We start from the raw sequence: 20,484 nt of genomic DNA, 5'->3' as shown, positions 1-20,484 counted from the left end.
ACTCCACTCCGCTTGTCAAAACTTTAAATACGTATAACTCATTAACTACTCGCTCTAAATTCGATTTTTATGTATCAAAATACTCAAAAAATTATTTTGCTTTGAAATATAAAATTAAAACTATGTTGTCATTCAAAAAAGGAAAAAACTTAAAAAAAATTAATGATAAAAAATATTTAAAAATATAATTTTTTAGAAAAAACGATGATTTTTTTTAACAACTTGAAACAATATAAAAAAATATTTTCAAAAACATGAATACTTTTCGAAATAATGAGTGGTTCATGATAAAAGAATCACTGTACTTTAAAAAAAAAAAATTAATTAAAATTGTATGTAAAAATAATAAAATGTGTTATAACTTTCTGTGATTGTTGTTTGGTTAAATTAATAAAATTCAATTATCTATAGGCTTGTGATAAAATACATTTTTTAAAATGATAATAAAAAATAATAAATGTATTTATTTTCAAATATCCCGCCAACAGAGCTGTTCGTGTTTGAACATATTTATATATCTTTATATGGTTTGAACACTATCTCGTGTAACACAAGGTGGATACGGTGATGCATCATAGAGTACTCTATCTCTATGGGACACGGGTGAATATTACCTCTTGGTAGGTGGAGCCACCAACCGTATATTAATTTGTCCCCGATATGGCTAATTTTTGCATGGCTGGGTCCAGTTATCGATTTTTTTTTAAATCGTTAAGTTATCTTAAAAATAATAAAGTTAAATTTAGTTAAAATTTTCTCATATTTTTTTCGTTAACTCGTTAAGTTAAAAGTTAATTTTAAAAAAAAAGTAACTTCACTTAGTTTAAAGTCAACATTTTCTAATTTGCAAAAATAAAAATTCTTGACACAAAATATTGTTTATTAGATAGTTTTTCTTTATGCTCAAGAAAATTACCAGGGAAATTTAAAATCAAAATACCAACTAGCTATCAAATAAACCTTATTTTCTAAAATAAATCCTAAAATTTTTAATTATTTTTTAGACGAAAATTATTTAATTTAGATACTTTTGAATAAAATTAACTTGAAGTTAACACATTAATCTTAAAAAAGAAAGTAACTTATTAAGTAAAAATTAATTTGAAAAAAAAGTAACGAGTTAATTAACTTAATTAAAATTAACCTAACGTTTTAACTTAATTTTAACTTTTAATTTGTTAATGCCCAGCCTTGAATTTATGTGATTAGGAGACTATATTTTGTAGAATGAAATAAGATAATTGAACTGATAAATAATTAAAGAGACTAAATGGTTACAAGTTCTTAAATAAATCATTATATGACATTTTGAGACATTAAAATAAAGACTTACCTGTCCATAATACCATTATCATAGAAGTTAAATCTTCCTAAGATGAAGGGATTCATCTACATAAAAGGGGAACTAACAATATAATAAATAATAATAACCAAACAACAAATCACAAACAGAAGAGGCAAGGCTGGGCAAGTTATCAATTTTTTTTAACTAGTGAAGTTATTTTTAAGTAATAAAGTTAAATTAAGTTAAAAGTTACTCATTATTTTTTGTTAACTCGTTAGTCATTAAGTTTAAAGTAAACTTTTAAAAAAAAGTAACTTAACTCAGTTTAATGTTAATATTTTCTAATTTGCAAAAATAAATAATTCCAGGCACAAAATATTGTTTATTAGATAGTTTTTTTTTTATGCTCAAGAAAATTACTAGTGAAATTTAAAATAATACATCAAAGTACTAACTAGCAATCTAAAAATCTAATTTTCTAAAAAAAAATTTTTAATTATTCTTGCATTATTCATTGGACCAAAATTAACTTAATATAAATACTTTTGAATAAAATTAACTGGAAGTTAACACATTAATCTTAAAAAAAAAGTAACTTATTAAGTTAAAAGTTAATTTGAAAAAAAAGTAACGAGTTAATTAACTTCATTTTAACTTTTAATTTGTTAATGCCCATTCTTGAGAAGAGGTTATAAATAACACCATTTGGAATTTCAGAAGTAACATGGAAATAATCAGATTATGCATACTATTTTCTTCAATTTAGTTGTAAAAAAAACTAAAAAAACATGATGGTAGATGTTGGATGACTATTATAATGTACAAGTATATGATGTAAAAATCTAAATTTTGTATATAAAAATAAACTTCAAGCCCTAAGGCTTTAGTAATGTAACTAATAACTAGAACCTGGATTTCAATGCCCTAAAAAATAGATTTTACTGTAAAAATGAGTAATTAGTAATAACTATGGGTGCGATTTGGAATAGTTTATGTAATTCATGAATATAACTCATTTAAATAACTGAAAAAATAGTTTTTTAATTAATAGAAAGGTACATCTTGTAAGGTAAAAAATCATTAATAAATACTTTACTTACACAATAAATATGGAAATAATTTAAAAGAGATATTATCTCTTCGAATAAATAAATAATTGTTAAATCTGATAACTAAAAATAAACATACAAAAATAAGTTTTCTTTAAAATCCATTATCACTTGATCAAATTTATTAGCAACATTGTGGTTTAGAACCATAAAGAATTTTCTTTGCTTTTTGACATAGATTGGTTTAGATCTGCGCGCAAACTTTCAGCTAATTCTTCTAGTGATTCTGCTTCCGACAACAGCATAAGCTATGTAAGAAAAAATAGATATAGAAAAGTTGATAAAATAAAATTATAGATAAAAAATTCACTTTAGCAGAAGCAATCATCTCACGAGCTACTTTTAATGGTAAATGATTAATAACATTGCATAATTCTTTTTTATTTGCTTTAGCTACATCATTTAATGTTTTATAGCCTGCTTTATATAGTTGAGTCGCTCTACCCTGAAATAAAAATTTGTACGTTAGTTTGATTTAATAATAATAATTTATATAGTAATAAAAGAATTTAAAAACTATGTACTTACAAATCTCACAGATGGTAAACTCATTAAAGATTCAAGATCAGAAGAACTTCCTAATATTCCTATATTGAGTTTAGGAACAATATTTTGAAATAACATTGGGAAATGATCCAATTTTTTATCATTTAATGCCTAAAATTTAAAACTGATTTAACTTCAATCACATTAAATATTCTAATTATATTATTTTGGTATTTTAATTTAGTGGCCCCCAACCCTATTTTCAGCTTCTAGGATGAAATAACGAAAAAAGTATTAATAATAAAATCTATTCTACTTTTTCAAATGACAGATTATAATATCTGATGCAAATAAATTCTAAACACGATTTCAATATTGATTTTTATAATTTCATAAACATGTTATCAATATATTTTTTATTCTTAAATCTTAAATTTTAACTTTATTATATTTATTGTATTTTCTATAAATTGTATACTATTTATGAAAATGTCATTAAATTAGCTGATTACTATAATAGTAATTTATAATTGATTTATCATATTAAGTAAGTGTAACTAATTTGATAATATATGTTATTGAGCAAAAGCAGACTTAAATATAATTTAATTTAGTTTATATAATTATATTTGATTCTTATACAATTTAAATATTGATACAATAAAATAAACTACAAAAGGCCAGATTTTGAGAATGAGAGAGTAAAATCATATTTTGTTAAGCCTGAAAATAATGACTTGGGCACCACTGTTATGATTTAACGTAATTTTACCTCAGTAAATCTTAATATGGATGAAGCATGTGATGCAGTTCTTGATAAGAATGAATGTATTGTTCCCCTTGGTAAGTTATATGTTTTAGAGACTGTCCAGATAGATTCTTTATTCCACAAATCGTTCAAAATCAAACTCATGAGAAACTTATTCCAAATACTTTCAGATACATTCTATTAGTTTTAAATTGGAAAAAATTTAACATAATAAAAAATAATAATATATAACTACAGTAAAACTTCTGTTAACGGTCACCTCTATGTAACAGTCATTTTTTTTGGTCCTGTCATTAGTTATGGGAAAAATACATTAATACCTCTATATAGTGGGCACTCTAAATAACGATCAAATTATAAGATAAAATAAAATAAAATATGTACAAGTGTATGGTTTTTGCCCAAATTATTAATAGAAGTTTATACCTTATCAAACTAGAAAAAAACTATCAATATTTTCAACTTTAGTATACATACATATGTACATGTTCATAATATATACAACTTTTAAATTTTAAATTATATTATTTTATATTATAAGTAAATAACTCTAATCACAACACATTTTTTAGTACCTCCATATTATTGCGTATGTATTTAATTTTTTTTAAGCACTCTATATAACAGGGGTTACTAACTGTCAGATCACGAACACTTTTTATACGGATCCTTATTCGCAGAGTAGATTTTAAATTTTTTATAATATTAATAAATAAAAATTATAAGTGTGTCATACAAAATTTATATTATGACAAAAAAGTTAAATCAATCTGCATTGAACAAATCAACATAAATACTAATTTAAAAAAAATGTATTTATAACATGAGTAAATTATTAACTGTTAGGGATCGCGACCAGCATGGTAAATTTCAAAACAAACCTCCTTAAAAATTAGTTGGTGACCCCTGCTATATATCGTTCATCTGGAAGTATAGCACTTCTATTAACGTTCACCTCTAAATAGCAGTCCTTTCGGTAACCATTACATGGAAGTTTTACTGTAATATATTAACAGTTAAAATATTTACTAAAGAAATTTCTTAATAAAAAAAAAATTCTTACTTTAATTTTTCCATAACTATAAAATTGTGATATACATAATTCATTTAATCCTAATCGATTGGCTAATGCTTGTTGATCTCCTTGTAAATTTGTCATCTATGAAAAAATATAATTTAAAAAATCTGCATAATATATATATTGGCTGTCATATACAGTATGCAGTCTACTGGTGAATTTACGAGTATAATATGCAGTCTACCAGCGATTTACAAATAGATGTTAATCAATTGTGTCTAAATTGTTGTCAAAAATATAGAATATTGTATTGTTTTATGTTAATTTGTATAGCAATCACTCTAAGTACACATTATTCCATAACAACTTCCACTATATCTCTCAAAAGACAAAAATTCATAAGTAAAAGCTCTCCTTTTTTACCTTTTTTTGATAAAAGTACGTACAAATTCATATTACTTCCATATGAAGTCTAAGACCATACTTTTACAAAATTTCAAAGCATTTTTATTAAAAGTCGTAAAGTACAAGACTATAAAGATAAAGCATTAACCAAACAAAAATAGATTAAACCGTATCCATTAAAGATAGTCAAACCATCCTGCTGCAGCTAGACCACATAATATATGACAACCATTATATTCAAGTTAAGAAATAAGTGGCAGATATAATATATCTATGTCTATATCTATATGTATAACATATTATGTTCAAGAATATTTTTTTCTTTAAGTCTTAGGCATACAAATGATAGACTCAGTAAGGGTAATGGAAGACCAAACCTGACTGTTGTCCACCACTGAATATATTTCTTAACTTGAATAGAGTATATAATATATAATCTATTGATATACCTACAATATCTAAAACATTTTGACGGTCTATTGTGATACATTCTGTATAAGGAACAGCTAAGTATAATAAATGAAGTTTATTAGTCAATATTAATGCACTTGAGGCTTCCAATAACTCGGTATATAATTTTTGTGCTTCTAATATATCCAAGTTGGCAGCAACTGCCGCTTTAGCAATTGTGGTTAATTTTAATTTATCTTCAACTGACTTATCAAATGCATTTATTGATCTTAATTTATCTAAACATGATTCAATTAAATCTGATGCAACTGTACATTCAACATTACGTTTCTCGGCTTGTTGAACAAAAAGTGTACGCTTCATCAGGTCTACTAGCTGTTGTTGACTAGATGTACACCCGGTACTTATAGAGCTTAATATCATTGAAAAAACTACATTTTCTTCTGTGCCAAGACAGCTGTCAATATGTTCAATACCACTTTCTAATAACACTTTTATCTAAAAATCAAAATATTATACGATAAAAAAAATGTATTATAAATTATAATAAGTATTTATTTAAAATTGATATCCTTATTAATTATGTATACTAATACACTTTGATTTTATCATCAATATCATGAAAAATATGTACTGATATGCCATTGAATTTGTCAACTAGACTTATTATTAAAAAAAAATCACATAATAAAAATAATCTGTATATAAAAATATAATGTATTCATAATAACCTTTTCCTTGTCATTTTCTTGACATAATAGAACACTGTCACCACTTTCTGTCAAACCTGCTCTACCAGCACGTCCTACCATTTGTCTGTATGTGCTGCGTTTCATAAAATCTCGTCCAACATATGGTGATGTTATTATAACCTAATAAATTAAAATTGTAATTTAATAACGTTTACAGTATTGCATGTTGGATGGGCCATAGGAACTGGAATATACACCTATATCAAAAACAACTATTATTGAATCTAAAAATAAAATCTGGAAGCTACTAGCACAAATAGGATTTAGAAAAAAAAATGTACATATTACTGTAAACCTAACAGATTTTTCAGTTGTGGTCAAAAGTTCTAAAATATAAATTGTTTAATTTTACTCGTTGTGCTGGAAGATTCACACCAGCTGCTAATGTTGATGTACAACAAATACATTTGAGAATACCATCTAGAAAAGCTTCTTCTAACAGTTTCCTTTCAGCGTTTGTCAACCCTAAAAATGTATTATTTAAAGCATATTTTATGAATAATATTATAATGTAGTTAGGCCTTTACCTGAATTATGATATGCCACTCCAAAGAGGATACTTCTAGATAACAAAGGACATACTTTACCATCACCTTCTTCTTTGAGTGCTTTATACAGTTCTTCTTTTTCTTTAAGTTTAACTTGTGTTTCTTCGCTATTAGATTTATAAAATTGTACTACTTTAAACTAAGCAATTTTTCAATCATAAAAATATCTTACTGTGAATAATGCTTACCGTCCAATAGTTTTATAAATTATTTTGGCAATACTCTGACAACTGCTTTTGGTAGGACAAAAAATCAAACAGCTACCACTGGGTAATACTTCACGGACAAGAAGCCCAATACCACTGGGGTCTAATTGTTTCATATCAGCTGAATAAAGCTAATTAAAAGAAATTATTATTTTTAATCAAAAATATATTTTTAAGGCTTGAAACTTACGTCAAAATGTAATTTTCTATCAAGTTTAGTTTTTAAAGAACCATCAATATCTTTATTTATCACAAATATGTCTTCATTAAATTTTATAGTTTCAGTTAGTTTTACAGGTCTAAAATCTCTTGTATATACATAGGCATTTAAAAAGCTACCTATTTCTTGCATATTTCCAATTGTAGCTGACATTCCAATTATTTGAATATTATCTATAGTTAATGGCCAAAGTAAATAATTAAAATAGTAAATATTTAAAAAATAATAATAATACCATGTTATAGTTTATGTATTACTTACACTTAGACTGGTTATAGTCTAAAACTTTTGTAAGAGTTGCTTCTAACAAAGCTCCCCTTTTTTGTTCGCCAAGAAGATGCAGTTCATCAACTACAATCATTCCAACACTTCGTCCACCTAATTGACCATTATCAGCTAACATACAATCAACTAATCCAGCTCCTCTCTCCAGAGTGCACACATATAATGATGATTTACGTTTACGTTGTAATGGAGGATGTTTTCCTTTACCGCCAACATATTCTTCGACATTAAATTCCAAGTTAAGGCCAAATGGACATAAGGATTGCACCTTTTCATTAATATTAAAAATTGTATTTAAAAAAATTATTTTTAGATTTTATCATCATTTACAACATACCTTTTCTTGAACTAGTGCAACATATGGCAAAATAAATATAACATTACGTTCATGAACTATGAGTTCTTTAAGCATAAGAATTTCTGCTACAAGTGTTTTTCCACCACTCGTAGGCAATGCATAAACCAAATTTTTTCTTGTTTTTATCGCTTCTAAATTCAAACATTCAATTTGCCAATCTATATGTAAAATGTAATATTAAGACAAACAGACAACTATACGTCAAAAATGTTAATAAATAAAAATATTCAAACCATAAAGCTGTGTAATCCTTTTGTGCTTTTTGAACATATGTTTTACTTTGTACGGTAAACCAAAGAATTCACTATCATCGATATGAAGGCGTTTTTGAGAGTTTCCATCGAACGTCGTTTCTAATTGACGTTTCTGCGTTGAAACATCCGAAATTAAACTAATATTTTTCATTTTAAAATTGTAATTACATATTACTACTCTTTTATCGGATGTCGTTAATTATGATTATTGAATTTTATATGAAAACTATATCATTCTATATATAATAATAATATGAAGTGATCGGCGTAATACGTTTTATTTTTAATACAAAAATTGTTAACGAGTTAAGAACTCATCGGAGAAGACTGGTGCTCGAAGTCTGAAGCCACCGGGCACCAACTGAAAATATAATATTTAAAAATATACTTAACAGATAACAACGTGACAGTGATAACATAAGCCAATAAGCAAATGGTATGATTGCAAAAATCTGGATTTGGGTAGAGTTCGCTCAAACGTCATACTTTTAGAGCACCGTTCATATACCTATATAATATATACAATAGATTTATAAATCGGACTTAGCGTACAGCTCCAAGGAAATACCCGATACTATAATCTATGTTACTTCGCACTGGTTAGTGTTTACCACGAACTAAGATAGGTGTTTACTGATTAGTGATTACAGCTACAGCTTACCGTTCTTTCGGAAAACGCGTTTTGAATAAAGTCCAGTAAGCAAATTATTTATTTATTTGACGTTTGAAAAAAGTACTCGCCGATTTCTGAAAACAAACGTAATGCGCCATGGCTGATATAAGCTCGTACAGAGACCAACATTTTAAAGGCTCTAGAGGTGAGCTCGACAAATTATTGCGTTTGTCAACAACTATGTACGTTGGAAACTTGGCGTTTTATACGACGGAAGGACAGATATACGAACTGTTCTCCAAGTGTGGTGATATTAAGCGCATCGTCATGGGCTTGGACAAATTCAAGAAAACACCCTGTGGCTTCTGCTTCATTGAGTATTATACAAGGGAAGATGCAGAGAATTGTATGCGTTATGTCAACGGCACTCGATTGGACGACCGAATCATTCGTACAGACTGGGATGCTGGATTTGTGGAGGGCAGACAATATGGTCGTGGAAAAACAGGCGGTCAAGTTCGAGACGAGTATAGAACTGATTATGATATTGGCAGAGGTGGATATGGTAAGAACGCTCAACCCAAAGCAGACATGATAATATTCGGCAGAAACAAAGACGCTCTTCCAATGGATTAATGCACAATTTTAGTTAACCAAATTATATTTTTTCAGATATACAATTTTTTTTTTTTCATTGTGTAATTCCTACTGCTTGATTTTGTAAATAAATAAATATTTTATATGTTGTAGAAGTGTATTCAATTCTAACTCAAATGATCATTTTATGATCATATTTTATTACGTTGGAATGAGACATTTTTAAATTGCTACACACAAATATATAATAATCGATCAGATACTTTACATTGCTGTGAATATATTAATAAGAACAAAGAAAAGTCTACTATAATATCAGACTTTTGTATTTGTTTGCCATTTTGAAACTGCTTTTCAAAGTAAATATACTGATCACTTATCATATTATTGAATACTTACACTAGTTTGCTAGTTTTGTTTATTTTTTAATAATTTGTGGCAATTATTTTATAACTAGTAATGATGGATAATAATCTTATGTAAAATTATTGCTACAAATTAAATATTTAATAAATAAAACTATTTGTAAATTAACAAATTGCTTCTTATCAACTAGTAGTTTGAAAATGTTTTTTTTCCTGAACTAAGTCAGTTGTAAAAAAAAAAAATTCTGAACACCTACAAATTAATTATTTTGATATTTTGATACCAGTCGACAAAATTTTTGAGTGAATGATTAAAATAAATTGATGATAAATTTAGAATTATAGGTGAACTAAATTAAATAATATCATTAATAAAAATATATTAATTGTATTTTAAATACGAGAGTACTTTTTAGTATTTTAAATGTTTCCATGAAAGAAAAAATTAAAAATCTATATTATGTTACTAGCAACTAATGGCCAATGCTGATTGAAAATGAATACTACAGTGATAGCCTTTTGTGAAAATCTATTAATGGGAATTTATAGTACATTCAAATAAAAACTGTTATGAAGTAGAAAAAGTCTTGGAAATTATAATTTTATTTGTTATTATGTGTAGCATTTATGTACATGCAAGATTTAATAAATTAATTATTAAACAATAAATATATTTAGGATAGATATAAACACTTTTCAAATGTGATTAAATATATTATTATAATAATTGTTAAAAGTTAATGTAAAACTTTATACTTTGCTTAATCAAACTTGACACTACTCACAACAAAATTTTAACCCAAATTAATATATTGGCTAAACAAAACCCATATTCTGAGAAAGACCTGAAACCACAACCTTTATTTTCTTTGAAGCCTTCAAAATCCCGAAATCATAACCCAAATAAATTATTTGGGTGCAAAGCCTTGGTCCCAATTACTTGGGTTGATGTCAAACGCTCATTCTCATCTGTATTTAAAACATCACAGCTTCACTGAAGAAAAATTAGAAATACACATGTTTATGAATTTTAATAATAAATAAAATATATTAATTTTTAAATTTATAATACTTTTCTACAATATTTAATTATAAGTATCAGTATCAATATTAAAATTAGTGCTCCTAGTCTATTAGTTGCACTCAAATCTAAGCTACAACGCCTAAAAGACACCCATAGATAATATTAAATACATGTATTATGCAGAAACCTATTATCAATTGAAAAGACAGGCTCCAGTCGGTTAGGGTCACAGCTATAGACTATAGTATCTATAGCCGTGGTCAGGGTCCATCCTCTGGATCCACAATTGTTTAACATAATATAATACTAATAATACAACAACAATTTAATAATGTATTATATAAATAAACATGACATTTTATTTTTCAACAATTGTGTACGCAATAATTACAATTTTGGATATAATGAATTGTTGTAACATATACATTTTATTAGAATATATAAAATAATTGAATAGTTAGGATATTGAGTTGATGTTAGATTTTTGTTCTTAACGCCAAGAACTAAATGAAGTTCCCCTAAAAACAAATTAAACATACATTAAATTTATGTATTTTTTTTTTCGTAACGGATAAATTACTGTCTAAAATTTATTTTGGACCCTCCATGGTTGAAATATAATAAAAAATATCATTAAAAAAGTTAATATTATTTTATTAATTAAATGTGATCTTTTAAGGTATGAAGATAAGAAAAAAATTATTTACCCAAATGTAGCTCCTTGAGGTTTAAATGGACTTGTTTGTTGTTGTGGTTGACCAAATCCAGGAGTGGTTGGAGATGCAAAACCAGTGTTTTGGTTTTGTGCTATATTTCCAAAACTCGGTGAAGTGTTTTGAGTTGCAAGAGAAGCAAAGGCAGTTGATGGTTGTTGAGCAGCTGAACCAAATCCAAAATTTCCCGCTATAATAACAATCAATTACAAAAATGATGAAATGAAAGATCTTCAATAAACTAAAATAAACCAAATAAATAAATAAATAAATATTAATTGTTTTAAAAGAATCTTAACAAAACCATTTAATTTATTTTAATTTGTATTTTTAGTAGCTCGAAACTAAAAGTTAAACCATAACTAGTTTTTAGTTAAACTACAACTAAAAACTTTAAAGTTAATTTAATACTATTTAACATTAATTTTATACAATTGATACGAAGATTGAGTAAATGATCACTCACTTTATACATTTATACAAGATGATTATTTAAATAGTATTATCTTTAAAAGTACTAATAGTAAAAAAAATTTAATTGGTATTTTAGTACACTAAAATGCTACGAATTTAAGTTATAGTACCGTTTTGTCCAAATGTTGGAGCTGTTGATCCAAAAGTGGCTGCTCCTCCAAACACAGGTGTTTGATTAAAACCAGACGTGGTAGTTCCTAAAAATGAATTTAAAATAATAATTGAATAGGGCAATAAATTAATAAAATATTGAAAAATCAATATTATAAACATACCCATACTGCCAAACATTGGGGGGGATCCAAAACCTAAATTATTTGATTGACCAACCATAGCAGGACTACCAAATCCGGTACTAGCAGTAGCACCAAATCCTGAATTTGGTACTCCAAAGCCTGTATTGGGTGTACTAAAACATAAAATATTATAATGATAATGTGTTAACAGGTAATATTAACATTTAAAGCCAATTTGAGTATACAATATATAATAATGTATTGAACTGAATTTTAAGTAAAAATAAAAATCAGAATTTAATAAATGTATCAGTACTTCCTGCAACTAGTATATTTACCTAGACGGTGGTTGACCAAATACAGATTTTTGACCAGAAAACAATGATGGTGTACTTGAAGGAGTTTTGTTAACAGCAAAAGGATTAGCAGCTGGAGAAAAACTATTTGCTGGTTGAGATGGACTACATGCTGATTGGCCAAAAAGAGACATATTGCCAAATGCTGATCCAGGAGAACTAAATCCTAATGTAGGTTGACCAAATGATGATTGGTTAGCTGCAGCAGCTACTGATCCAAATAATCCACTAGATGCAGCTGTTGTTGAAGGAGACCCAAAAATAGAAGATGTTGTACTAGTTGTAACCGGTGCTCCAAAAACAGATGAAGTGTTTGAGGATGCTGAACCAAATATTGAACCAGATGATGTAGGAGCACCTGGATTACCAAATATTGATGAACTTGTTGTAGCAGGAGCAGCTGGATTACCAAATATTGAAGAACTTGTTGTAACAGGAGCAGCTGGATTACCAAAAATTGAAGAACTTGTTGTAGCAGGAGCAGTTGGATTACCAAATATTGAAGAACTTGTTGTAGCAGGAGCACCAAAAGTTGTTGTCTGAGCTGTGGATCCAAAACCACTTGTAGTATTTGTTGTTGTAACTGATCCAAACATAGAAGATACCGTAGTTGTAGATGGCGTACCAAATATAGATGGAGTGCTTTTAATTGAATTTCCAAAGATTGATGATGAGGTTGTAGTAGATGGGGTACCAAATATTGAAGGTGCCATACTTGTATTGGTTGGTGATCCAAATATTGAAGAAACATTAGTTGTGCTTGTAGTAGCACCAAAAATGGATGGGGCAACAGTTGTACTCGTAGGAGTACTAAAAATTGAAGGCGCACAAGTTGTATTTGTGGGTGTACTAAAAATTGATGGAGCACTTGTAGTTGTAGGTGTACTGAACATTGAAGAGGCATTAATTTGGTTTTTAGAAGTGCTGAAAATTGTTGTTTGGCTTGTTGTTGTTGTTGAATTTCCAAAAATACTTGTAGTGCTGGTTGATTTAACAGGTGCCCCAAAAATTGAAATGTTTGTTGTTGATGGAATTTCAAAAATCTGCGCATTGCTGGCAGTAACTGGAAATTTAGGAGACTCTTCATTTTCTGGAGTGATTGGTTCAGATATTATTGGAGTCGGACTTTCAGAGACTTGGGGAGTAGTTTCAGTAACACTGCTCTCTACAGTTGATACAGTAGAAAAATCAAGTGCAGTTTTGGCAATTCCAAAGTTAGACGATACTGTGGAGGACTCTACAGGCTCACTAACTACTATAGGATTTGTTTTGGGTGGTAGTGAAAAATTCAATGATGCAGTCACTGTGGTAGTTGGTACAGAAATAAAAGATTTAGTATCAGATTCTGTAGATTTTGAAATATTATCTTTAGATGTGGTAAAACTAAATGATGAAAATGATGGTGTATCTGGTTTTGAATTAAACTTGAATGCAGTTGTATCTTTTTCTGGAGCCGTTTCTTGGTTATTCTTAGTTTTGTTTTCAGCACTAAATCCAGAAAAAATACTCGAAGTTTCTGAAGGTTTTGATGCTTCAAAATTTAATGTAGATAATGGCATATCTTTTAGATTATCCATTTTATTTTTAATAGAATCAGCAAAATTAAAGGTAGAAGTGCCATTAGATTTTTGTACAGTTTTTTCTGATTTTGCTGTAGACACATTAGAAAAATTAAATGTTAGTGGTTTTTCTTTTGTTTCTGTCGTTCCAGAAATAATATCTAAAGTAGTTTTGGTAGAAACAATATTACTGGGATTACTGAAATTTAAAGGTGTAGCTGTTAATGATTTTAAACTAAAGTCTACAGGATCTTTATTAGAAACAGCAGTACAAGTCACATTATTAGAAAATAATGGAGCAGTATTAGCAGTGCTAAAAATAATTGGGTCTTTAGTGAAACCCTTAAAATCAAATTTATTTGATAAATCTTTTGATGCTACTGGTTTAGGAGTCGATGAATTATCCATTGGGTTCCAGACAGTATTTGTTTGCAAAGATTTAGATCCTAATGTAAATCCTGGAGTACAAGGAGCTACAGTTATTGGGGTTACTACATTTATTTGTTGTGTGGTTGGTATTAACAAAGGTTTTTGGAATTGTGTCAAACCAAGCTGTGATGTTGATTGTAAATTAATATCTGTAGTATTCCGTTCATTAGTATTAAAATTTTCACTCAATAAAGTAGACGGTTGTGGTACAGTAGACATAAAATTATCTTTTGTTACAAAAGGCACAAAATCAATTTTTTCGTGGATTTTTGATTTTGACGTTGGCTTTAAAGGAGTACTACACATTGGTCTGCTGAGATCTATATTTGCATATTGGGATCGAGTTATTTTTGTGCGCCTTGTTTTAAAATCTTTTAACCATTCTTGAAGTTTATTAACTTTAGAATCTGAAAGTGCTCTTTGATTTGCTGACAATACAGAGTATTTTTTAGCAACATTATATGAATTAATAGCAGACACACCATCTTTGTCTAAAGTAATTTTTAACAATTGTTCTGAAAGTTTTGATAAGCCAACATCACTATGGAATAAATGTATAAAATAAAAATATTATATTATGTTGAATTATGGAAAATATAAAAGTAAACATTCACTAACCGAGACTCATGTAATTTAGAAGTATTTTGCACAACATCAGGTGCTAACGACAATTTTTTAAATGTTCTATACTTCATTTCTTCTACTGTACTATACAAATAATTAATCCTTTCCTTTAGTTTATTTACTATATTTGTATTTACGACCAATGATTTATAAATAGTTTCCAAACAAGGTATTTTCAATTCCCTAAAATAACAAAATAACAAAATAATCTTGAATGTTGACGTTAATAAAAGCCAAAACTTACTTATTGTTTGGATTATAACTATCATATCTAGCTTTCAATTGATCATCAACATGTGTTAATTGGGTTTCAATGTAGTATAATGTACGTTCTATATTGTCAAACAGTGTTTTACTAAATGGCTCATCACTATCATTTCTCAATAGACATTTAAATCTTAACAGAAAATGATAAATATTAATTAAATTTAATAAGCAATAATTTTTTTTTTTCATTACTTTGGGTTTTTTAAAAAGAATAAACGGGACTTAGAGTCCTCCACCCAAGCAATAGAGTCTAACACTGCTTTTTGAAGAGCTTTACTTTCTGCCCACTGTGAGCGATTTGTTTCATTTAATTCTTTGAAAAATGAGTCTAATGATGTCCATTTTTTCATGAGTATTTCTTTATCTTTTTCATCGCCAATCTAAATATATGATTGAAAAAATGGATATAACACTTCAATAAATATAATATAATATTAAATATGAAATTATTCTCACCTTAAGTTTACTAGTATTTAATGATAATTTCAAGATATCTTCTAATTGTAATTGAAATATTTGTACATCTTCAAATACTTCTTTTAACATTACTTGACTTACAGTTTCATCTATTGATGTATTTTTATCAGGAAGATTTGTTTGACTTGGAATATTTTTTACAGGTGCAACAGTGTTAGTAGACACCTCAGGAATATTCGGTTTAACTACTGAAATTGTCGGTGTATCTACTAATATTAATAAATAAAATTGATAATTACAATTTATCATATATATATACTAATATACTATATAACCATGCTAGAAGGATAGTAAGAAAACTTACATATTTGTGGTTGTTCAACTTCAGAGGTAGCTGATGTTTCTAAATAGCTGGCGAGAACTGATTCATTATGATCTCCTTTAGCTTTTTCATCACTACAAAAAATGTGAAATTACAGGAGAAAAATTGAAATTGTATTAAAAATAATTCTATTAAAAAAATATTCATATAATGATACACAAGTTGAAGTAAAAAAATAAAAATAAAAAAAACTGTGATCCGTGAAGATGTTTGTTATATAATAGTAAGTTTTGAAAGTATATGTATCTCATCATTGATTAATGATTAGGTCAATATATTGAATGTATTAAAATTGGATTCAATGATAAATCATTGCATAAAAAAAAACTTATACTACTATTGGTAATATACAGCTATTTTTCTAATAAAATTTCATATATTATAGTTGTTATCACTAACATATCATTATAACAGTATGAATAAGTTCACAATATAAATCAGTGGTTAAACTTTTGTGAAACATAGGCCCTTGAAAGACTTTTAGAAATCGCAAACATTACCTTTCCAACATTCTTCCAAATACCTTATTTTTACAAATATCTTATATTATATGTCCAGGTGAGACACATCAAAAAAACCCCCCTAGACCATTGTTTAAGAATCGATAGTAGTATAACTTTTATACCCTTATAATTAAACTATTTTATAAAATAAATCTTTACATTAAAACTACATAATTTCATTATTTACTTACACAGTGCTTATTTCTTCTCCTTGTTCTACTATTTCAGTGACACTAGTTTGTTCAATTACTTGATTTATCTATACATAAAAAAAAAATTATAATAACAGATGAAACAAAAAATTAATTCCTAACATTTTAAGACTACTTATACCACTGCTAGAGTTCATATGATGAACATAGTGTAACAAATTAATACTTAATCCATATTTTGTTTTAATTGTGTTTTATTTATAAAACAATTTACATACTAAAAATAATAATAATAAAAAAACTTCTATCAATTATAAAATATTCCTATAAACCAAACCATAATAAATATAAAATTTTAGTACTCAAATATTTATGGGGCAATAAGAAAGATGAAAGAAAAAAGTGTAAGTTAATAACTTTCTTGATGAAAAATTGTAATTATGAAGGATAAGAATAGAATTAACTTTATTATTTGAACCAAGTGGAGAGATGTCAATGCTGTATTTGCTTTTTAAAATAAACAATTAATATAAACAAAAAAAATACGCATTCACCAAAAATCATTTTTTTATGATTTTAAAATTTTTGACATATTGAATGATTAATAAATTGGTTTAAGGCATTATTTAGACAAATTAATATTAAAACTTGAAATCCTAAATAAAATCATAAAAAATGATTTTATGTAAATGTTGTGTGTATACCAAAGAAAGAAAACAAACATATTCTCTTTCTTAGAGTAAACATGTCAAAATAATTATGCATAGATAACAAAGGACAAATATTTAATTAATTTACATTCTTAAACATATCCATCAATTGTTTAAGGGATGATTAAGATATCATTTAATTCAAGAATAAAAGTAATTATAACTATACTTAATAGCTAGTTTAAAAATAAATATTTTTTCAACTGTATATTTAAAAAAAAATGATAACTTATTAAATTATTTGATAATTATAATGTTACTTACTATTTTAGAATTTGTAGTAAATAGCTGAGATATTATATTATCCGAAATTTCTGTTGGTGATACACATATATTTTTGTAATCAGTTAACTGATTTTCAATATGATACATAAATAATATACCATCACTTGATAAAACACACAATACTGGCATTGGGTCAAGAAATATTTCTTCATTTGATTTAGATACTATAATAGTTATCATTTTAATAAAATCATTAAAAATAAAATAACAAAAATATAGTTACATTGTTTTATTTTCATTTGAGAAGAAAGATCTAATGACATTCCAATAGGATACATTTGTTTATCAAGTCTGTATGGTAACTCTGGTCTTGTTTCTAACATCCAACATTGCCATTGGTTTGTATTATTTATTCCCATTACACCAATTTCTGTACAATTTGAAGAAGCAACAAACAAAAGATTCCTAACAAACAAGCAAAAAAACAAATTAATAAATAATATTGAGTTATAAAACAACTACATTACACATTATATAATATACCAACCAATTTTGTTGAAAAATTGTATAATATTGATTTAATCTATACTGTTCAGAATTCATTACAACATATTGTTCAAAGTTAATAAATTCCGGTGGCGCATTTTTCGGAGTATTGAGAATGTAAAGATCTATGTAAAATAAATAAAGATTAAAATGTTTTTAACAAGATATATTAACTTACTTAGTTGATTATCTATGTTATCCACAAAATCATAGACAACTGCAAATTGAAAATTTGATATCCATTTTATTTTAATAGGTTTTACATTGCCCGTTACATCAGTTGGCGGTAAATACTGCTTCATAGCTTTGAGTTCAGGTTTATACTGTGTCAAAGACCCATTTGAACTACCTATTATTATTTGTTTTCCTTTAGGGCTCCAGCTCAAACATCTAAAAATTATATTTAGATAATTAAATGCATAAAACACACTTAATACCATCAGATAATTTACATACAGTGTACTTGATTGGGGTGGTAAACTGACAACACTATAAGTTCCACCATCTTTCAAGTCTATAATATGTAAAGATCCGTCAGACAAACAACAGGCCAAAGAATTTTTTACACCAGGATTCCATGACAAGTCTATCACATGCGATTCCTGAGTAGCTGTAAGCTCAATTAATACTAATGGAGATGGATAACTCTGAAATTAAGTATTGATTAAGATGATGATAAAAATAACAACTATTATTATATTTTACTTTTGAAATTAAATCCTCAACATTGTAAATAGTAATAGAGGTTTTTGAATTCAAAATCCCTGCAACTGCTATGTATTCTTCATCACAGCTAAGATCCAAAAAGTTTGGGGTATAATCTAATTCAATTTCACGTCTTAAAAAATCTGTTAATGTTTCTTTTTCAACACCAAAATCACCAACTAGATGACGTACATGTTTCATTGAAATCACTAAATAAAATTTAAACTTTCAATAAAGTAACAAATCAGAGTTAAAATTCAGAGTTGCATAACCTAAAATATTTATTGAAACAACAGAGTTAATGATCTCTTAAATATAATTGGTTCATTACATTTTAGTAACTAGTAACTATGCAACTAGTCATTAATATTAAGATTAAATGGATGCATTTTGACTATTGAAAAATGTAACCCAAATGAGCAATTATCAAAATTAACTATAATAGAAAAAGCTAGATGGTTTAATTTGTCAAATAAAAAGAAAAAAAAGAAATTGTTTATTAATAGTTATTATAACTTAATTCACTTATTAACAATTTTAAAATGTATTGAATAAAATAACATTAGTAAAATTCAATTCAAATTTGAATGCAAAAAAAGTTGGCAATACTTTATTAAAAATGTATAATTCCCATTTCATAATGAATACTAATAAGTTTTAAATTAGCTATTAAATACTATAATATTTCATAAATATCAATATTATTACAGTCAATTATTAGACTTGAGTAAAGATATTTTTATACCTAGTTTAAAAACTAAAATCCTAAAAAGTTGAATTTTAATATAAATTTACAGATTACAATCAAATATTATTTATAATTAATACTTAAATAATTATACTATAAATTTAACAATTAGGATTTCTATTAATAGATAAATCACAAGATTTAAACTTAAAACTTTGAAGTATTCAACCAAAATGTTAAATTAAATTAAAATTATTATAAAAAATAAAATATTTATCATACAACAAAGCTGATTGGGAGAAGCAACAATTGTTATCCCAAATCGGTTAGAACTGATGATCATGGCAGCATATTTGTCAAATTGATGTCCTTCATTGAAAACCCGAAGATTGCAAAATGCCGAACACTTAAAATCCTATAAAAAATTACAATAACATAAAAATATAAGAATTTTATTTTTACATTTAATTTTATTGTTCATACCAAAACATCAACACATGATCCTTTAACATGTGTACTCATTTTGATGTTGCTTTTATACTTAGACTAAACTAAAGAACAAATTGAAAATCAAGCGAATGTCATATCATACAGGTAATTAAATAATGGAAATATATCTAAACATCAGTTGGAGCATAGACAATAACTTAAAAATCACATTAGACACTGACACTAATCAATTAAAATTCGAAGTGCACACATATAAGTATTAAAAATTAAATCTTAACGACAACAACCATCAACATCACGGCCGGTTATTATCAATATTCAAGATATTTCAGAATATTTCCAA

The 20,484-nt window shown here is 26.8% G+C and overlaps 3 protein-coding genes across 5 annotated transcripts; 1 reads left to right on the top strand and 2 right to left on the bottom strand.

Annotated features, from left to right (window-relative positions):
* Nucleotides 1–1,850: 1,850 nt before the first annotated feature.
* Nucleotides 1,851–8,581, bottom strand: LOC113551289 (helicase POLQ-like). Of its 2 annotated transcripts, XM_026953450.1 has the most exons (15): nucleotides 8,500–8,581; nucleotides 8,086–8,218; nucleotides 7,832–8,010; nucleotides 7,471–7,762; nucleotides 7,180–7,382; nucleotides 6,972–7,120; nucleotides 6,763–6,890; nucleotides 6,588–6,700; nucleotides 6,215–6,355; nucleotides 5,526–5,981; nucleotides 4,713–4,808; nucleotides 3,653–3,826; nucleotides 2,923–3,051; nucleotides 2,705–2,839; nucleotides 1,851–2,642 (listed from the first exon to the last, which is right to left on the bottom strand). In XM_026953450.1, the coding sequence occupies exons 2-15, from the start codon at nucleotides 8,120–8,122 to the stop codon at nucleotides 2,535–2,537; spliced, it is 2,340 nt and encodes a 779-aa protein (XP_026809251.1). In that variant the 5' UTR covers nucleotides 8,123–8,218; nucleotides 8,500–8,581; the 3' UTR covers nucleotides 1,851–2,534. The 2 variants fall into 2 exon arrangements, with proteins under 2 accessions (XP_026809251.1, XP_026809250.1); XM_026953449.1 differs by lacking the exon at nucleotides 8,500–8,581 and having other exon boundaries at nucleotides 8,086–8,313.
* Nucleotides 8,582–8,720: 139 nt separating this feature from the next.
* LOC113551290 (nuclear cap-binding protein subunit 2-like) lies at nucleotides 8,721–9,461 on the top strand. Its single transcript, XM_026953451.1, has one exon. The coding sequence runs from the start codon at nucleotides 8,876–8,878 to the stop codon at nucleotides 9,353–9,355; it is 480 nt and encodes a 159-aa protein (XP_026809252.1). The 5' UTR covers nucleotides 8,721–8,875; the 3' UTR covers nucleotides 9,356–9,461.
* Nucleotides 9,462–10,791: 1,330 nt separating this feature from the next.
* LOC113552753 (nuclear pore complex protein Nup214) lies at nucleotides 10,792–20,430 on the bottom strand. 2 transcript variants are annotated; one of them, XM_026955658.1, is made up of 19 exons: nucleotides 20,175–20,430; nucleotides 19,974–20,106; nucleotides 19,004–19,212; nucleotides 18,755–18,945; nucleotides 18,477–18,688; nucleotides 18,300–18,423; nucleotides 18,036–18,217; nucleotides 17,792–17,976; nucleotides 16,857–16,924; nucleotides 16,145–16,236; nucleotides 15,820–16,046; nucleotides 15,556–15,743; nucleotides 15,341–15,493; nucleotides 15,091–15,279; nucleotides 12,467–15,013; nucleotides 12,168–12,301; nucleotides 12,003–12,089; nucleotides 11,413–11,608; nucleotides 10,792–11,223 (listed from the first exon to the last, which is right to left on the bottom strand). In XM_026955658.1, the coding sequence occupies exons 1-19, from the start codon at nucleotides 20,211–20,213 to the stop codon at nucleotides 11,196–11,198; spliced, it is 5,184 nt and encodes a 1,727-aa protein (XP_026811459.1). In that variant the 5' UTR covers nucleotides 20,214–20,430; the 3' UTR covers nucleotides 10,792–11,195. The 2 variants fall into 2 exon arrangements, with proteins under 2 accessions (XP_026811459.1, XP_026811457.1); XM_026955656.1 differs by having other exon boundaries at nucleotides 10,793–11,223; nucleotides 15,820–16,049.
* Nucleotides 20,431–20,484: the final 54 nt, after the last annotated feature.

Source organism: Rhopalosiphum maidis, chromosome 2 (genome assembly GCF_003676215.2).
Source record: "Rhopalosiphum maidis isolate BTI-1 chromosome 2, ASM367621v3, whole genome shotgun sequence".
NCBI classification, from domain to species: Eukaryota; Metazoa; Arthropoda; class Insecta; order Hemiptera; family Aphididae; genus Rhopalosiphum; species Rhopalosiphum maidis.
The sequence above is the reverse complement of the archived record's forward strand: the minus strand, read 5'-3'. Positions and strand labels throughout refer to the sequence as shown.